Source organism: Rhamphochromis sp. 'chilingali' (genome assembly GCF_963969265.1).
Source record: "Rhamphochromis sp. 'chilingali' genome assembly, chromosome: 5".
NCBI lineage: Eukaryota > Metazoa > Chordata > Actinopteri > Cichliformes > Cichlidae > Rhamphochromis > Rhamphochromis sp. 'chilingali'.
Window position 1 is genome coordinate 23,660,372 of NC_137932.1, and position 21,027 is coordinate 23,681,398.

Consider the following 21,027-nt stretch of genomic DNA (forward strand, 5'->3'; position numbering starts at 1 on the left):
AGGATTAAGGAAAGACCTGGAAGTTTTTTTGTGGTGTAAAAATATTATTGGGGTAAAATAAATGTCTGCTGTGCTTTTATTGCACCTCTGGAACTGCTCAAAAATTATTTACCTTTGAGTACAAACCTGAGAGTGAAAGTGTATTTGTTTGAATTTGTCACAGCAGAGGAAGCAAAGCAGCTTGAGTTGTTTGAAATGAGATTCAGTCTGACTCTCAGAAGGCCTATAGTATGAAAATGTCACTGGGTAAATAATGTCTTCTGAACACAGTTTGTGTGCTCATGAGAGTTTGTGCAGCTCCATCGGTCTTACTGAATCTGTCAGGTTCACTGATGTTTTTACATTTATTCAACAAGGAAAACAGGGGCAGAGAGATATGATCTGTCTGGTACAGAGGACACGATAACACACACATCAGATCATATGTCTGCTGATCTTAGTGACTCACCAAGACGTCACAAATGAAGGCAGGATTCGACTGCATGTTCATACCATAAAGACATGTCAGTCCTGTTTTAGGCCACGCCCCAAAACACACCCTTCTTTATCACCTATTTAACTTAGAAACTAAGCTTCGTGCTGTATTAGGTCAAACTCAAGACTGGCTATTAATACTGATGAGGAAGGTTTTTACTGAGGTGACAAATCAAGTGATTGAGGGTTGATTTTCCAATTGAATTCTATATATTAGTTCTGTTTTTGCAATCACAAAAATTTATAGCTACTCGTTATTAGAAGGAAATGCATCCAAAAGATCAGATTTTCAGTAAATTATTGAATCTATATTTAGACAGATCTCATCCTGTGTACTGCACATCTTCATGCTACATGCATCCAACTGTAGCAATCTGTTCTACCATACAGCAACAGAGAAACTTGGAAGATGTCTTTGTGGGCCAGTAGCCAGCCATCTGCTCTATTCTGCCTATGGATGGAAGTCTGCCATTGGTTAGAACACATGTCTGTCACTTCACCAGCCTGGATGCCACAGCACTGCTGTGTTTTCATTAAATATTCACAAAGCAGACCACTGATGACATGCACATACCAATGTATTTCAATGTGTCTCTCTGGCTGTGTGGGGGAGTTTGTGGTTTTAAAGTAGAACACGGATCTAAACAGGGTTGGCTGGACAGTCAAGTAAAGAAACCACTGAACTTCCACAGTCAGCGTGCTGCCCAAGTGACTAAACCTTGGGATGAATGCTTGGACGGTCACACATAGGTTTTATTTGTGCGCAAACATACCACCTGCATTATTCCCCTTAACAAAATAACTTAATCAATTAATAGCACAGTCAAAATAGAGTTAAATGTGTTAAGAATGTGCTTTTGCTTGTATCATATTGATCATATATTGAAATATTATTTTAGGTAGGCACACTGTTTTCAATCCACAGACTCAGATATTGATACACCTTCTTAACTGGTCCACTTGACATCCCTCTCACTTACAAAAAGGATCAGCAAACATCAGTTTATCAAAACAACACAAACCTGGTAATTTCTTTGCTACTTTTAGCAACTTTTTACATCCTTTCAGCAACAAAAGCCTATGGAGTTCACTACTTTGCAGCAAGATCGTGCCTTCCTGGCACAGAACAGAGCTCTCTCTCTGCACTGTTGATTAGATCAGTCAGAGGGCAGCTCTTTCTATCGTCCCGTTCTAGTTGTCTTTTTTTTTAAATTTGCAATCATGTAAATAGATATCAAATCACAGCACAGTCACTATCTTTGATTCTTTGAAAATATTTACTGTTTTTACTGTTTGTATTTACTGATTACCAGTGAAGCTCAAGAAGCCCCCAAAAACTGATCCTGGGTATCCTGATATAACCGACTGTCACAAAATTAATCTAAACCACAATAGTTCTGACAAGAGATAATTTAAATCAGGGTTGATGATTGTCTTATCCTATTCTAATAACAAATATCATAAAAAATATTTAAACATGTTCATTAGTAAGAAGCTTTTATGAGTGTCATATTTTATTGTGATTCCTTTTCTTCATTGGCAAAAATGAAGAATGATCCACCAATGACAAGAATGCCTGGACGCCAAATGTTTATGTTTGGCATCAGCTTTAACTTCCTCTGACAGATTCCTGCGAGTGTTTCATTTTGGATCAATATTTATCCTACAGGATGAATACAAACATGAAAATCATACACCAACACACCCTGCTGTTTCTTGCTAATGAATGCTTCATTAGACAGGCGTACTTCCTGTGCCAGAGGACATGTGACACTGCTAGCAGTAGCTCCCTGACTTAGACTGCGACTAAAAGAGCACCTATCACTACCTCACACTACTCATCCATCTGTCAATTCTAAAGCAAAAATTAAAACAAACCTCTGTGGATTAGTTTCTCTGCCCCACAGGGATGCTCTAATGCAACAGAAATCCATACTTGTTCTGTTTCTGAAAAGCAGAGGTAACTGAAAAAGCTTAATAATAAATATAAATTCGTTGCAGCAACAATGTTCTGGTTAACTCTCTCACTGTTCCTCTTACCTTTTGCATCCTTTTCCTCTCCAATCCTCTACCCTCCCTTCCTCAAGTTTCTATGTCAGTGCAAAGATTAAAGATAATATTTTAGAAGCATAAAATTCCCTTTACATATATTTTTTCCTTTAATCAAGGATATACTAGGATACATCCAGCTTTGTGGTCTTTCCTTATTTTAAAACAGTAAAACCTTATATTATATTATATATATATATATATATATATATATATATATATATATATATATATATATATATATATATATATATATATATTACATGCTTCATGCTGTTTATATATATTGTATAATGGCAGATTTTGCTGGATTATTTTGATATTTATAAACAACTAAGTTTTACACTAGGATTCAAGTGGAGGCTGCTTTGTGCTCTAGCCTTACTCTGCAAAGCACCAGTCAGTGATGGCTAATACAATGGGACATGTCACACACACACACACACACACACACACACACGCACACACACACACACACACACACACACACACACACACACACGCGTATACATGCACGCATGCAAACACATGCATGCACACACACAGAGCTGGTTGGACCCAAGATAAACCCTGCGTATCCTGGAGAGATTTCAGATCACTGATAACGTGGAAGAACAGAGAACCAGAAGCAGACTAAACCCAGACAGACAGCCCCCACCATTACAGACTACAACAGTGGCTACTCATCCCTTTTTCTTGCCTACGTTTCTATCTTGGCTTTCCACTACTTCTCACAGCGTGACTCTTTCTCACAAATGAAGTGTTTTGATTGAGTTACCAGGTAGGTTAACGTTGCAGGTAAATGTGTGTGAATGACACTGGGTCATTCTTGTTTCACAATGATCCATACAGATTTTTATGTCTTTTAAGTCACTGTATTTTATGTGTGATAATATTATTTAGGACATTATTTAATACTGATGATCCATTGCGTTAAGACATTTCAAAATCAACTGGTTAGGTTGGTTATGCATTAGCATAACAATAGCTGGAATCCAAGGAAGGCGTGTCTATTAATTGGTGTGGCCTTGGTTGACATTCAAATTACACGTAAACCACTGCGGTCAACAGGTGAGGCCTCATAGCTCAGTGGTTAGAGCACTGGTCTTGTAAACCAGGGGTCGTGAGTTCAATTCTCGCTGGGGCCTGAGAACTTTTCTTTTCCCCCCGCTTAAATTATATTTATCAGTCCTGACCTCATAACACAACCAAAGGTGAAACCACACAATTACTGTCTCTTATAGCTCTGAATGTCACTGTGGGGTTCTTTAAAGGGCATGCAGCAAATGGAAAAACAAAACAAACAAAAAAAACTAAAACTGCCACTGTCTTATAAATTCTCCTGTCCTATGGTGACCCCCCGCCCCCCAGAGCTCCTACCGTCCCCCCCAGCTCACTCTCTCCCTAAAGCCAGTCTCAATTAAAGTCACTGTCAGCTGTCACCCTTACAGCCCTTGAGGAAAGCAAATATGAAACTAGCACATGCGAAACTGGACCAACAGTTCACAGACGGGGAGGGAAATCTCTCATCTGGTGACACTCAAAAGTCCTAGTTTCCTGACCTGCTGCTTGTATTTGAAAAGTATTTGGTTGCACTGAAACAATTTTAATATATTTTGTTTTGCAAACTAAGCCATTATTTCACAGGTGTGCAAATCCAATCAATCAAATGAATGTTGCAATGCAATGTGGTAGGCTTTATAAAGTGTGGACCGAAATTCAAAAAGAATTCAACTTCTGAAAAATCATCCATCCCTTTTTGCTCTGCTTATCTAATTCAGGGTAAGGGATGAAGCATATCCAAGCTCTGTTGGGGCAACAGGTGGGGTATACACTGGAAAGGCCATACAGAAAGGCCCCAGACTGGATTTAAACACAGGACCATCCAAACCGCCACTGTTCAACATCTGCTGATAGATCAAATAATACTTTGTATCTTTCAGTTTAATGGTTAAAGCTGGTAATATATTTTTTCAATATGGAAAAATGTTACTTTTGACATGTTACTTTGGTCTGATAAACATAATCAATGAAACAAAACAGAAGCAGCACATTTGCTACAACAGTCATTTTAAACAATAACTCTAAATCAAGGATGGTTTAACAGCTGAATGAGGCTGAATTACACTGTTGGGGTCAGCGCCTTAGTGAATTTACCATTTAAAAATAAAATCACTTTATAACATTTTCTTCAAAATGGCACACATACTCAGTACAAGTGTATTTCTGTGAAGATAGCCATTTGGGTGTCAACTGGCCTTTGGAACCAAGTAGCCACTAGAATAACTGCAGTTTTTAAGCACCTCTGCATGGCTTTATTTGGAGTTTAGTGCATGGAAAAGCATTACAGTTCAGCATATCAAAAACAACAACAACAACAACAAAACAACTGGCAAATCACTTGTGGTAAATAGTCAAAACAAACATTTCCTTTTAGAACAATGATGAAGAACGAGTTCAGATTCTAATTTTGCCATAAGCAAACATGTTTTCAAGGAATTGAAAAAACACTTTCTCAAATCGCAATAGAGAAGGAGTTGCAAAAATAAAGCACTGCTGCTTTCAAATTTAAGCTCTGCTGGATGATACTAAGCTGGTGAGTATTGGGGGGGGGGGGGGGGGGGGGGTGTCGGTTAAACTTTGAAGTGGGCTTGTTGCCAAGCAACACGGCAAGCGCTGGAAAGAGTGGCAATGGTGGGGAGCATTAGGATATTACAGCAGCATGTCTTATTGATTTCACCCACAAATAACAAAATGACCTTTTGGCCCTCTGCTTAGTGTGTGTGCGTGTGTGTGCGTGTGCGTGTGTGTGTGTGTGTATATACAGGAAAGGATACATTCCCAAGATGACGGCCTCGAGGCATTTGATTGGTAAAGACTCCCTGATCATCTCTCTTGCTGTCTCCATTAATCTGAATGGGGAGGAAGATGATGAGACGAGGAAGAGGAAGGAAAGGGAAGGGTTGGAAGCAATACACCTTGCACAGAGACAGCATTGAATTAGACACATGATTTAGGCACTGTGGTAATGTTACATCCCAAAGTCATAATCAAGTAACTCAAGCAACTTAGCTGTTGCTTCCTATTCAAGCCAGCTTTTCATCCAATCAGTAAAGATGATGACAAAAGGGTGATAACAGGACAGTTCTGTTTATATTACTGTGATTGAGTCACAGTGTACAGTTACATGTACTTGCCAAAGCTGCAGTTCACTTACCCACACAGTGGACGGCTCTTCTTGATTTCAAAGAACTGAGTTCCTGTGTGGTTATATCTGATGGAAATGTCAGGGACAACAGCGACTTTACAACACTTCAGTCCTGTGGCTCAACTCCTATTGACATAAGTGATTATGGTGTTTTGATCACTTAAAGTCTATAAGAGCATCCAATGATGTGAGGCACAAGCAGGACTAGCTTCACCTGACAGATAAAAGCTTATACTGTCCTCCCTGTCGTGCTTGTGATAAAGGATACTGCAGAGCCTTCATGAAGTTTTGGACGGCCAACAGCCAGTCTGGGACAGACATGGATGGCTTGAAAGTTGGAATTGAGGGAATTGGATGCTGGAAAGAGAAAAAGAGAGAGCATTAGAGATATTTTTTCCACATCATTTTCAGTAAGTCGACATATGGTAACACTCAGAGCCCCCAAACCACCTTCCGCCATCTTTAAAAAAACCCTGCATTCCTAATGTGCTGTGACTCATTGCATCTCATATAGCTGACACACACCGCTGTTCCTTAAACCAGTCTTCTTTATTTTTAAACAACAAACACCTCATTAGAAACTCACCTCTCTTTATACTCGAGTGCAGTGCATGTCTGACACACAACATGAGCAAGTCTCTAACTCAAGATATTAGGGTCATGTTCTCTGCACCACCTCTACGCCCACAGATACCCACATGGTGAACAGCAACATGTGGTGAAAATGAACTCCCACTGCTGCTTTGGCAGCTGTTTCACCTCAACAAGAACCAGTACAAAGAGGAAACAGCGGCTGCAAGTGTGGATACATGAACAGACGCGACCACACCAAGAGAGGGTGAGTCAGGCTGAAATACAGACTGAAGCTTCCTCATACACAGGCAGCCTGCGTGATGTACATATATGTGTGTGTGTGTGTGTGTGTGTGTGTGTGTGTGTGTGTGTGTGTGTGTGTGTGTGTGTGTGTGTGTGTGTGTGTGTGTGTGTGTGTGTGTGTGTGTGTGTGTGTTTGCGCGTGTTTGTGTGCAGGAAGGGTGAACCATAGCACAAGGCCTATCATTTCCTGTGGGTTTTGCTCCATTCTTTATTGACAGCATAAAAAGGGAAGTGAGAAGGAGGACAACAGAACAACATGGTGACACAGCTCTGCATGCTACAGTGTTTTTGGTCGCTTGTCTTTCGTTTCCATAAAGAAAGATTTAAAAAGAAGGAAGTCAGAAAGGTTTGTTTTACAGTCCCACAGGAGGTATTTCACCTACACGCTTCAGTTGTTGGCCTCGTTCATGTATGATAAACAGACACATTTCTAATTTAATCACTAATGCTGTCACAACAAACAGAGTCACACTGTAACCCAAAACATATTTATAAAATTGCAGCATTATATGTTTTTTTTGAGCCCAAACTTAAAATGATAGAAATGCTAATTTCATTTCTATGTGCAGCCAGCTTCTTGGTAGAAGGCTAAGCTATATGACACAACTAAATTGAAATGATCAAAGGTGATTAACTTCGGACTGGTTCAAGGGTTTATGTGATATGTTATGTGGAACATGCAGTTAAAATTCACATACACACTTTAGTGTATTTATGTTTGGGCCAGTGTAGCCTCAGTGAAACTGAGCTGATGCTATCCTACATCTGACCGTTTCATCTAGGTCCCTTGGTTTGTCCATAATCTACGATGGTTTGACAATTTTGACAGTTAGCCTGATCCCACTCAGTACAGTACTGCTACAGTATACAGGCTACACACACATATGTTTAAACTAATATCTGACAAGGCTCAATTGAAATTGAAATCTATTAAATCTAGCTTAAATGGTTGCCAATTAACTTGTGTTTCCATAGAGACAAAAAAGTCAAATCGACTTTAAAGCAGACGCCAAGCCAGCCAGGCAACCTGTCAGACAGTAAGTCACAGAGCAAATAAAATAATCAGCCAACTGGCCACTCGTACAGTTATTAGGCAAGTCAAAAGTCATTCAGCCCATAAATCAGTCTGCCAGCTGGCCCAAACCAGTAAATAGCAGGTTTTACTACCACATAATCTCTCATGTAGTGAAATCCTCACTAAGGCGTTATGGAGTGGCTACAGCAGCTGACACACACACAAACACGTGCGCGCGCACAAACACACTAAAGCGGCTTTCGTCTGGGTCAGGGAGTGAGATGAGTGCTGATCTCTCCGTTATCATCCTCCCCTCTCTCCTTTCCGCTACAGTAAAAGGATGATGGTGACTTGCACAGCTTAATGTCCTTGTGAAGCGTGCGTTAAGCAATCACATTGGACATATATGTACAATATGCAGCACACTCTTATTAACTATAATATACTGTAGACAGCAACACAGTGTCAGGATGCAGTAGCCTTCCCCCTGTCTATTAAGAGTTCAGCTTGGAGAGCATCAGTTCAGAGCCACAGTTAACACTGATAATTAATCTGTCACTGGTTCCTTTCCTGTTTTCCTCCCTCCTCTGTAAGCTTGTCCCTTTTCCTCTTTCTTCTCCAACCATCCTTTTGTTATGTTTTTATAGTCATCTCTACTCTACTCTACTCTACTCTTCTTTTGCCCTTTCTTTCCCATTATATTCGTATCTATCATCTTTTTCCCCCCTTTCTGTAACGCCCCTCGTTTTTCTCCCTCTTCTCATATGTCATTTTGTCCTCCTTCTGTATCTTCACCAACATGTTTTTTCTCCACCTCTACAGTCCAGAGCCAGCTTTACATCCACCAGGTCTAAACATCATCTGTATCCGTCTCCCCTCTGCTGGGTCTCAAGGACTAACATATCCCATCCAGCAGCACAGACAAAATACAAAGCGACTGGGACACAGAGGAGACAGTATGACTGTCCTGGTTTTTGAATTTTAAATTGTTTGATGGAAATGGGGGATGAGCAGTAAAAGGCAGTATAAGAAAGAAAAGGAGGTGGAAAATAGTAAGAGAACTGCAGAATAATTGCCAAGAGTCAAATTAATTTTATAACTAGTTTTAAGAACAGGCTCAGCTGTTGTTAACAAATTATTAAAGCTGAGCAAGACATGTAAATTTATTTACAATTCCATGCCTTATCTATCCAAGCTTTTTGGGAGTATAAATAAACAGATGAGTGTTTTTGTCTTTAATGTATGCTGGGTAATACTAAGGTGACAGATACTACAGATAGCTGTGTCCTCTACAACCTTTAAAGCACTTTTGCTCTGTGTGATGAAATATTCAAAACAAATAAGCAGGACAGAAAGAGGGAGAGAGACCGATCAAATTTCCTGTTGTCAAGTTATCTTTAGAGCGGGACATCCCAAGGAATGCCTTTTTCTCTGAGCGTGTGTGCAAAAAAGACAGCTGAGACACCAATGATTAATCCTCAGCATAAGACTTCCTTTTTTCATTTGTATGAAAAGTAATGACAGCATTCCCTGAAGGCTTCCACTAGTTCACTGCAGACAGCAGTACTTAACTGTGGCTTGTATCTGCTGCAAGACTATGATAAGCACACACACACACACACACACACACACACACACACACACACACACACACACACACACACACACACACACACACACACACACACACACACACACACACACACACACAGTTTCAGTTTATGGTCATATTAATTAAATTTTAAAATAAAAGCAACTTTGCTATCTGTGATTCAAATCTGATGCACACACACAGTCACCGAATGTATATATTATATATAATGTTCTCCCCCCCCCCTCCCTTTTGCACAAGTCAGGCTACATTTCACTGTGTGTTATACCTGTATAACTATGCATGTGATGAATAAAGAACCTTGAACCTTCTTGAAGATTACTGCTGCTGTCTGTAATTCTTTGCCTCAGAGCACATCTGTCTGCAGTAATCCTTGTTGGCAGGCGTCCATATGTATCAACGTCCGAGCCAAAACATCTCTACTTGAATTACACACATAGGGATGTCTGTAATTCAGCAGCACTGTTTTACTCTGGACCCTGATATATATTAGGGCTGCCACGATTAGTCGACTAGTCACGATTACGTCGACTATCAAAATCGTCGACGACCAATTTAATAGTTGACGCGTCGTTTGAAGCTTTGTAATATCCCAAAAGACGCAGGAATAAGTAGTAGGATTTAAGAGTGTAATAACGGACTGAAACAGAAGATGGCAGCACTGCATGTACAAGGATGCCAACCGTTAAACCCTGAAGAAGAAGAAGACATCTCATATTTTCAAAAGCGCTCTGACGTTTTCGGAGACGTCTGTTACCCACCAGCTCGATACCTAGCCCAGGTTCAAGGCTCACTAGAGCCCGTGAGAACACCGGACTCCCGGCACATCATTTTCAAACCCACCGCTGTCTTTCGCTACTCAGGTTAAACATGATATACAAGTCACTAAGATAACTTAAAATGTTATTGTTTGGCTTTTTTCGGTATTTTATTTGTTCCTGAGTAAATCAGTTTGGCTGCGATTCAAGTTATAGTTTTTACACAGCTGAGTAAACGTCAAGCAGACAACTGACTATCAGAAGTGTGAGATGCTCGAGAATATACTCCGGGGTCCCGTTATATTTTAGATAGCAAGGAGCAGACGGCTGAGTTTATTAAACTTCACCGAAACAATCTGTAAATTTCATTAAAAATTAAACAATCATCTTGTCTTTATTTTTAGTTAGCACATACCTAAAACACTTAAAAGCTGTAAGCTAATGATAGTTATATAAGAGCAGATGCATGCTGGTGCAATAAGCTGTAGGTTTTACGCTCAATGGATGCATGATCTGATTAGTCGACTAATCGCAAAAATAATTGGTGACTAGTCGACTATCAAAATAATCGTTTGTGGCAGCCCTAATATATATAACAGGTCATATTCGCTAAACTATCCCACAAAAATAATATCATTTTGGGAATCTGTCAGCTGCAGATTTTTTTCCTGCTTTCTTGTTGTTATGTCACTTGTTATGTCACTCAGGTCATTCTGCTGGGGCAATGCTAAAAGGTTATAGTTGTACTGTGATCTGTTAAGGCCAACCAAAATAAATAAATCCTATTGTCATTGAAGAGAAACATTTACCCTTAAAAGAATTCCTCCCTGAAAGAAAACTGAAAAACGTGATGACCAACACTTTGCCAGATGTAGAAAAGTAAAGCAAAAAAGCCATTACACTATGGCTTTTTAATATTTTACATTGGGTTGAGCAGGTCACTGCAGGGGCCATGGTTTTGCATTTCATTGCCCTGTTTTCTCTCTCTGACTTCCCATTTACTCTACTGTCCTGTCAAAAACTGTCCCCTGTCCCTTTCTTTTCACCACTGCTACAAAATCTCCAGGCATCAGAAGATATAACCCCTGCAGACTTCCTGCTTGAGGCTCTGAGCTGCATGAAGTAGACATGTGATTTTGAGTTTGGTTTTAGCCCGGACAACGTTGGCTATACCCAGGAGCTCTTGCATCTCGCCAAAACAACTGGCTCTCCTCCACTGGTGATGTAAACAGACCAGATGAGCGGTATCATTGACAGTGGAAGGGGATTGGCCTACGTAAGAGGAAGACTGCAGAGCTGTAAGGTTTTTAGGTTGGGTGGTGCAACAGATGAAAAGTCCAAGATAAGCTCATCCTTGGTCCATAAGTCTTGCTTGAGCTTCATCACGTTTTTTTTGGAAACTTAAGTAAGCAAGCCATGATGATGATGCTAAACATATGTTCGCAGTGACAAAGGTTAAAAACAACCTGATATCTGTCTGTGGAGCAACACCTTAACTCAGCTTTCTGTATTCTATCTTTCTACAGCTGTTTCTTAGATTTATAGTGCACATATTATTTATTAATGCACTTTGCTCTACTATCTACTCTCTTAATCGTACCTTTTACTCTTCTTTAACTTAACCCAATTTTTCTTTTCTTTTTTAAAAATCTGTTGCATACATAAGTTGTTTTTCTGGCAGTATAAGACCCTCACTATGTACCTGGAGGACTTTTACTTAATGTTGTTTATTGTAGATTGTATTTTATTCTTTATCCTGCTGCTGTAACACAACAATTTCCCTTGTGGGATCAGTAAAGTAAAGATTAACCCATCTCTCTAAACAGATTAAAATCTATAGTGCAGTATTTATTAAAGTCAGTCAAGTGTATAAGAGTAAGGACCAAAATCCAGTCCATAAAGCACAAATTAAAGCTAGGAGAAAGGCAGTCAAAGTCTCGTGATTTAAAATAGTGAGCAGGAACCAGAAGAATCGAAATCCAAATAAAAATCAACATGTCTGCACTTTTGAAACAATGGCTGGTTGTCTCTTAGGAACCAAATTTCACCTGATTTTAGACTCTAATCAGAAGTAAATTGGTTAGTGTGATTTAGTGAATGGTTGCAAATAAGCTGTATTCAATCTGTTGTAATAGCCTGAGAAGATTAATTGCCATTGTTCAGCCAAGTGTACATGTAAAGACTGGGACTTTTTAGAGGCCACGGCTACCCGACCAGATTTAGCCCAGAAAACCAGGTCCATGGATATTGGGTGCTTCGGGGAAAGAGAGTGCAAAGGAAATGAAAAACAAATGTATCCTTCCCCTCGACTGACAGCATCTGTACAGTTAGATTTAGCTCATGTTCCACTGACCAGTAACCAAGCCTCAGATGTAGCACAACAGAACACACAGCAGGACATGAAAACAGACTCATGCTTCAACCTGTCACGCTGTGCTTTTAGGGCTTACCGAAATGTTTCAGATAAAATTAGTGAAAATTTAAAACCCTCAGGAAAAATTGCAAAGTGAGCACTGGCTGTAATTATGGTGTAGTTTACAAGGCTTGCAACTTTTGGAGACACTATATCCTGAATCAAATCATTTCTTTCAAGCTTTGGTTGTAAAACAGATCTTTGCTCTGTAGAGTTCTCGCTTGTTTTGTTTCCCCATCAAAAACCCTTCAGGCAGTCCAGTTGGTATTCAGAGATTATCCACCACCCAGATTGTATTAGAGGGATTATTTGGGTGCTGTGGTATGGTGTTAGGACACAGAGAATGGTGACAAGGATTCTGGTCATAGACTGTAATACTGACCTATATTTTAAAAAGCATGTCAAGCTACCACATGTTGCACTATCTTTACAAAGTTATATCGTGGCTAATGATGTTCCTCTCACCATTTGTCTTACTGTCATACGACAAATGGTTTATAAAATGTAAATTTATATAAATTATAAATTTACATTTTATAAACAGCAGCTGTTAGAAATGTCACATTAACAGAGACTACCAAATTCAGATTACACTATATGACGATAATATGCTAATTAATAAGTTAATTAAACATTTTTGGCTTTCACTGTCGGTCCTATTAGGGAAGCAAAACCATTTTCACTCTCATGTCTTCTCCTTGTTCTCTTTCCCCACCTTAAAGCACAGTTAACCCACCTTGGTTAGTTGTGACTGTATCTGTGGTAACCACCCGTTTTACACCTTATAGACACACACACACATACACATACTAGAAGGAGTATCAGGTTACAATAATGGATTGGATTTATATAGCGCTTTTCAAGGCACCTAAAGCGCTTTACAATCCCACTATTCATTCACTCTCACATTCACACACTGATGCAGGCAAACCACAGTTGTAGCCACAGCTGCCCTGGGGCAGACCGACAGAAGCGAGGCTGCCATATCGCGCCATCGGCCCCTCTGGCCAACACCAGTAGGCGGTAGGGTAAAGTGTCTTGCCCAAGGACACAACGACCAGGACAGAGAGAGCAGGGGGATTGAAGCAGCAACCTTCCGGTTAGAGATGAGCTTCCCAATCCCCTGAGCCACGGTCGCCCCACGGGGCCAGGTTACATATCAACAAAGTTACAATGGAAACCAACTGACAATGGAGATACCTACATAAAGCACCAACACAAGACATTACAATAGACAGAGACAGGAATCGAAATCCATGGAAACAAATAACAAAAATGGTAGATGAAGTATAACTTACACAGCTGATGGTTTTTTTTTATTATACTTGTAAATCAGATTTAAGTGGTGATTCTTAGCATTACTTAACGTCATATTAGTTCATTGGTTAACTTAGCTAGCAGAGGAACTCTGTTGGCTGTTATGAGATTGAATTGAGTTAAGCCAATTTTGCAACATAACGGTACTGATCCCTGGTTAAAGGTGACCCCCTGTGAATTTTTGCCTAAGCTCTCAATAACGCTTAGAATCACTAGTGACTTTGGTGGTCTGATCTTGACCTGCGGCGGGACAGATTCCAACTCCACCTTTGAAGTGGAATCATGTTCATGGGCTATGACACCGAGTTGACTAAGAACACAGACTATGAGTTGTAGTCCAACACAGCGGACTTTTAAACAGTTTTATTTAACAGGTTATTTGTGAGACTTGATTCATAATGTATGCAAGTCTAGATTAGACACACTGAAGAAAAAAAACATCAATTTGAAGGTTTTAAAAAGTAGACTAATTGTTTACATAAAAATGTGTTTATATTTTCTTCGTATTAATTATTGCTTCACTGAAGACTGCAAGTTGTAGTGTGTCTTACAATATGCAACGCTAAATCTGTCCAAAAGTAGATACTTCTACATATACAAGGCACAGTTTAGTGTGTTTGTGTGCACACACAACCTGATGCTGTCCTTGTATCTGGAACACAGTAAGTGAGTTTGGCATTGCTAGCCAACCAGGTCACTAATGACCACATGGCCAATTAGCAGAGCCAAACAACAACCGGATTCCCTTCACCTCTGCCTGCAAAACAACAAGCATTCATCCAAATCACTGACGGGAAACTATGAGGAAAATCTGGGCTGAGGGGCCTCAGAAGCAACAGACAAAGATAAATATGTGTTTATATATATATATAAAAAACACCCAGCACGCCCCTGCGGGCGGTTTATCCTTCAAGCTCGGGTCCTCTACCAGAGGCTTGGGAGCTTGAGGGTCCTGCGCAGTATCTTAGCTGTTCCCAGGACTGCGCTCTTCTGGACAGAGATCTCCGATGTTATTCCCGGGATCTGCTGGAGCCACTCGCCTAGCTTGGGAGTCACCGCACCTAGTGCTCCGATTACCACGGGGACCACCATTACCTTCACCCTCCACATCCTCTCGAGCTCTTCTCTGAGCCCTTGGTATTTCTCCAGCTTCTCGTGTTCCTTCTTCCTGATATTGCTGTCATTCGGAACCGCTACATCGATCACTACGGCCGTCTTCTTCTGTTTGTCTACCACCACTATGTCCGGTTGGTTAGCCACCACCATTTTGTCCGTCTGTATCTGGAAGTCCCACAGGATCTTAGCTCGGTCATTCTCCACCACCCTTGGGGGCATCTCCCATTTTGACCTCGGGACTTCCAGGTTATACTCGGCACAGATGTTCCTGTACACTATGCCGGCCACTTGGTTATGGCGTTCCATGTATGCCTTGCCTGCTAGCATCTTGCACCCTGCTGTTATGTGCTGGATTGTCTCTGGGGCATCTGTGATAGACCCCAGCCTCTATGGATCTTGTACTCAGAGCTTGTTCTTGTGCTGCCATGATTAGTGCCTCTGTGCTGTCTTTCAGTCCAGCTTTGTCCAGCCACTGGTAGGATTTCTGGATATCAGCCACCTCCTCTATCTGCCGGTGGTACATACCGTGCAGGGGCCTGTCCTTCCATGATGGTTCCTCGTCTCCCTCCTCTTTCTTGGGTTTCTGCTGCCTGAGGTATTCACTGAGCACTCGGTCAGTTGGGGCCATCTTCCCAATGTATTCTTGGATGTTCGTTGTCTCATCCTGGACTGTGGTGCTGACACTCACCAGTCCCCGGCCCCCTTCCTTCCGCTTAGCGTACAGCCTCAGGGTGCTGGACTTGGGGTGAAACCCTCCATGCATGGTAAGGAGCTTTCTTGTCTTTATGTCAGTGGCTTCTATCTCCTCCTTTGGCCAGCCTATTACCCCAGCAGGGTATCTGATCACGGGCAGGGCGTACGTGTTGATGGCCCGGATCTTGTTCTTACCATTCAGCTGACTCCTCAGGACTTGCCTGACCCTCTGCAGGTACTTGGTGGTTGCAGCCTTTCTAGCAGCCTTTTCATGGTTCCCATTTGCCTGCGGGATCCCCAGGTACTTGTAACTGTCCTCTATGTCTGCAATGTTGCCTTCTGGTAGTTCAATCCCCTCAGTTCTGACTACCTTCCCTCTCTTTGTTACCATCCGACTACACTTCTCCAGTCCGAACGACATTCCAATGTCATTGCTGTATAGCCTGGTAGTGTGGATCAGTGAATCGATGTCTCGTTCACTCTTGGCATACAGCTTGATGTCATCCATGTACAGGAGGTGGCTGACAACTGCTCCGTTCCGTAGTCGGTATCCGTAGCCAGTCTTGTTAATGATCTCACTGAGGGGGTTCAGGCCTATGCAGAACAGCAGTGGGGACAGAGCATCTCCTTGGTAGATCCCGCACTTGATGGTGACTTGTGCTATGGGCTTGGAGTTGGCCTCTAGTGTTGTACGCCACATCCCCATTGAGTTCCTGATGAAGGCTCTTAGGGTCCCATTGATCTTGTACAATTCTAGGCATTCCAGTATCCAGCTGTGGGGCATTGAGTCATAGGCCTTCTTGTAATCAATCCAGGCAGTGCACAGGTTGGTCAGTCTGGTCTTGCAGTCTCGGCTGACTGTTCTGTCTACCAGTAGCTGGTGTTTTGCGCCTCTGGTATTCTTGCTAATTCCTTTCTGTGTCCCACTCATGTATTGACCCATGTGCCTGTTCATCTTAGCCGATATGATGCCTGACAGGAGCTTCCATGTAGTACTGAGGCAGGTTATTGGTCGGTAGTTGGAGGGGACCGGTCCCTTCTTGGGGTCCTTGGGGATCAGGACCGTCCGACTTTCGGTTAGCCATTCCGGGTGTCTCTCGTTAACTAGCAGCTGGTTCATTTGTGCTGCCAGACGCTCGTGGAGTGCAGTCAGCTTCTTTAGCCAATAGGTAAGTCGCACCTTTCTGCAACTCCGTTAGTTGGCTAACCTCCCTCCGTGCTACTTTGATCTTGCCCTCTAGCCTCCTTCTCCATGGAGGGTACTGCCCCTTGTGGCTGTTCAACTTGTAGCCAAGCATCTCACTGATCACTGCTGCCGTATTGTAGATCAGCTTGTTAGTGTCGGTAATCGTGGTTGTAGGTATTGTCCGTAGTGCTGCATTAACATCATCTAGCAGACCTTCTGAGGGTACTTCACGTAATCTTGGTAACCGGCTACGGGGTATCCAGGTTTCAAGCTTATATATATATGGGGTGCAACGATACACAAAATTCACGGTTCGGTTCGATACTTTGGTGTCACGGTTCGATATTTTTTCGATACAAAAGAATGTTCATGCATTTTTAATTTGTCATTTATTAAAATTATACATATATATTTTAACTCAAAAGCACAGTTTTTAAATTTAACCCTAACCCTTGTGCATGTTTTTTATTTTGACAGCGAATGCGCACCTGCGGACCACTTATGTGCAGCCCTGGTTATTTAGCTCATCATATTGCAGCCACAGAAATTCTTTTGTCCATGAAACCATAAAGCTGCACTTTCTTTTTGCCTTATAGTCTGATTTGTCATAACTTCTCCGTTTTGTGGTAAGCTTTTCTTTGGCTGTCACTTCTTCACCCTGACCTGTCTTATTTGGCTCAGCAGAACTGAAATGCTTTTACACACGCACTCACATAAGCTCAGCGATTCTCTGCGCGATCAACCTCTCACATGTTTAAGCTTGCTGCGGGAGATTTCACTTGTCATGTTTGCATAGTAAGCTAACGATTAATAAGACGATGTCAGAGGAATTGGTGCACAAATTATCATCACTCACAGATCAGTGCTGTCGCTCTCTATACACAGTTCGCACGATTGCAAAGTGAAAGCAAAAAAACAAGCGCAAATTCAAACGCGACTTCAATATGTCACATATTGACAGTGGCTCACCGATGCCAATGACATAATTACCCAGCTACATTTCTGAAAGAATGCAAAAGCATTGACATATATTTTTCCTACAATAGCCCGACGGGCAGGGAAGAGATAGATTTTGGTAGCCCGACTGAAAAAATCTCTAGCCCCGGGACGTCGGGCTAGCGATATTGCGAGCCCTGTATCTGATTGAGGAATCACTCATCTTTGGAAAAGAGAGTTTATTACAGAGAAATGTCTCTTTCCAAAATAAAAGCTATACTATCCGCTTCTTCTGGGCTATATTCTCAGCAGCATATTAAACATATAAAGAGAATCATGTGCTAACAGCTGTCTAAATGACTCAGCTAAAGTTAGTAGCAAGCTTGCTTTTTTTTGTCTGCTTCCACTTGTCTTTGCACTAGGATGATGTCGGCGTAAATGTGCAGTCATATTCGTTGTGTTCCCACTAGTGCTTTCAGGTTAATCTCGTTGAAATGACCTTAACGCCACAACACGGCAAATCTCCGTTAACGAGCTACCGCCGATCGCTCCGTGCATGGGGCTAGACGGCCAACACGTTAACGAGCTAACTGCGCTAACACACTAGTTCACACCAATGTAATTGAGCATTGCATGGCACATCCAACATACTGTTTTACTTTAGTCCATGACTCGCTTACCTTCAGGGTCATATGTCACATGAAAACCAAAATAATTCCAAACGCCAGATCTGAATGAGGTTCAATTTGCCTGTTGCAAGGAGAGCTTAACTTCTGTCTCGCTAGCTTGCCCTGCGCTCTTCCTTCTGACAATGCTGTCTGTGTTGAACGCTCAGTGGATCTGCGCTGGACAGTGCAGCCTAGGCGGAGTAGTCGAACACAGATTCACTGAGCGCTCAACACAGACAGCATCGTCAGAAGGAAAATTGATAAAATAAATTACAAATGTTGTATTGTTCGATACATATGCGTACCGAACCGAAAGCACTGTATCGAACGGTTCAATATCGATACGAATATCGTTGCACCCCTAATATATATATATATATATATATATATATATATATATATATATATATATATATATATATATATATGTACACATAAATAAAAATTCCCCACTTGCCCCTGGGGGCGGTCAATCCTTCAAGCTCAGGTCCTCTACCAGAGGGCTGGGAGCTTATGGGTCCTGCGCAGTATCTTAGCTGTTCCTAGGACTGCGCTCTTCTGGACAGAGATCTCCGCTGTTGTTCCCGGGATCTGCTGGAGCCACTCTCCTAGCTTGGGAGTCATTGCACCTAGTGCTCCGATTACCACTGGGACCACCGACACCTTCACCCTCCACATCCTCTCGAGCTCTTCTCTGAGCCCTTGGTATTTCTCGAGCTTCTCGTGTTCCTTCTTCCTGATGTTGCTGTCATTCGGAACCGCTGCTTGGGTCTTAATGCCACTATAAGCATACCCTATTATTGTTATCGAAACAGTCTTCTAACAAACAAACAGGTTATGATAATAAGCCTGTGTGTGTGTGTGTGTGTGTGTGTGTGTGTGTGTGTGTGTGTGTGTGTGTGTGTGTGTGTGTGTGTGTGTGTGTGTGTGGTGTGTGTACGCGTTTCAGAAGTGACACCGAGTCCCACTCAATGTGACAAATCCAAAATGCAGAACTAATTTCAACTGACAGGTATGATGGCTCAATTTAGCACTACTGTTGTCATGGTAATGCCATGCATTTGTCTGTGTGTACACCTGAGAGTGTGCATCCGAGAAACAACAGACTGTGAAAACAGGCTGACATCAACACCTAAGGCGACCATTATGCCAACGACTTGGAGATACACTATCTGACGCCCCGACTAACATTATAAAAACATAAATTCCTCATTAAAGTTGGAACAGTCACAGCAACAGGAAGGATAACACAGCTAGATAACAGTATTTTTTATAATGCAGTGACTCAGATACATGTATTTATTTAAAAAAAATTTCTTTGCAATGTTAACAAATGATCCATACAAGTGTAGATTCATCTAACTGCAACAATTAGTCAATTAAATGTAGTCAACTTTAATCACTGAATCTGTGAATAACAGTTTATACTCAGTGATGTGCCTGGTTATAGATAGGATATGTGAGAATTAAAATGTGTTTTAGCTAATCAGACGTGAGGATTTCATGTCATACAAGACAGAAAGTGAAAAACAATTAAAAAGCTTCACTTTGATTCATTAAGGAAATACCAAGCATACTAATCAATAATAAAAATGACGAGTAAGTGCATTGCAAGATAGGATATAATATAGAATATATACTATATATAATGCTTTTAAAATCCATCTGTTCGTTCAAAAAGCTCTTGATGATTTAATATATCTTGTGGCAGCCAAGTATGTTATGTAAGGACAGAGTTATGTCCCAACATGGCTATTCCACATACCCATCTCTAACCCAGGCAATCATATAGTCCCTACAAACTAGACAGCCTAGTACATTCAGCACATTCAGAAGATCTTTGAATTTCTTTGAGATGAGAAGATTCAAGGAACCTCAGAGGGCTCAGTGAAACCCTTCACAAAAAGTCCATTAACAGTGAAGAAAACCTTGGTGCACATCTAACTGTCATATTTTTACTACTACACACAGTGATGTCATTTGAAAAGCCCTCTGGCTCAACTGAGAAATATTACGCTATGGTGTTATGAGAAAGAAGGAAAATTAGCAGGAAAATTAGACAAAATAGTTCAACTGTCTTGTGCTATGCCAACCAGGTTTTCTTTTGCAACCCGGTTTATGCTGGAGTCTATCATAGTTGCTTCAGGCAAAAGAAAAACTGGGGTGCAGTGAACACCAAAATGCTGCCATAAACTCCATCTAAATGTAATGAAATAATAAAAAACTAGAGTCCATAAAGCACTAGGATCACACCTGTCTCAGAGCAAGTTACTTCTCAAATCATGATCAAACTTGGCCTTCATTTTGATGTAAGATGCATATCTGAACCCTTTCGTGTTGAAAGGCAGACATACAAACACCTGCTTTTGTAGGACATGCACACACACAAGGTAAAAACAATTCCAACCTTACTACTGTGGTGAGTAAAAATGGCATGCACTTCTGTAACACATAAACGATAGTAACAAATCAAAACAAACCAACAGATGTCTAAGCATAACATCTAGTTTAATTAATAAAGACATTTGTTGCAGTAGAGAATTTAAAAGCACTGAGAGATGGCCCAGTCCCTTGGCCAGCTGGCTTACCTTGGGAAGGTATGTAGCATTTTGTATCCTGTCCACCATCTCCTGTCCGTCAGGGTGCACGGCCGCCACATGGGACCACATCCTCTCCCAGGTGACACTCTCGATAGGAAAACCAGAT

The 21,027-nt window shown here is 41.3% G+C and overlaps 1 protein-coding gene across 1 annotated transcript in view; it reads right to left on the reverse strand.

Annotated features, from left to right (window-relative positions):
* vash2 (vasohibin 2) overlaps nucleotides 1–21,021 on the reverse strand; it is a 35,607-nt gene extending 14,586 nt beyond the window's left edge. The window contains exons 1-4 of the mRNA XM_080883308.1: nucleotides 20,910–21,021; nucleotides 6,000–6,088; nucleotides 5,741–5,797; nucleotides 5,361–5,435 (exon numbers count right to left, since the gene is read on the reverse strand). Coding sequence (XP_080739434.1) covers nucleotides 5,361–5,435; nucleotides 5,741–5,797; nucleotides 6,000–6,088; nucleotides 20,910–20,990 — 302 coding nt within the window. The 5' untranslated portion in view covers nucleotides 20,991–21,021. The remainder of the gene's footprint in view (nucleotides 1–5,360; nucleotides 5,436–5,740; nucleotides 5,798–5,999; nucleotides 6,089–20,909) is intronic.
* Nucleotides 21,022–21,027: the final 6 nt, after the last annotated feature.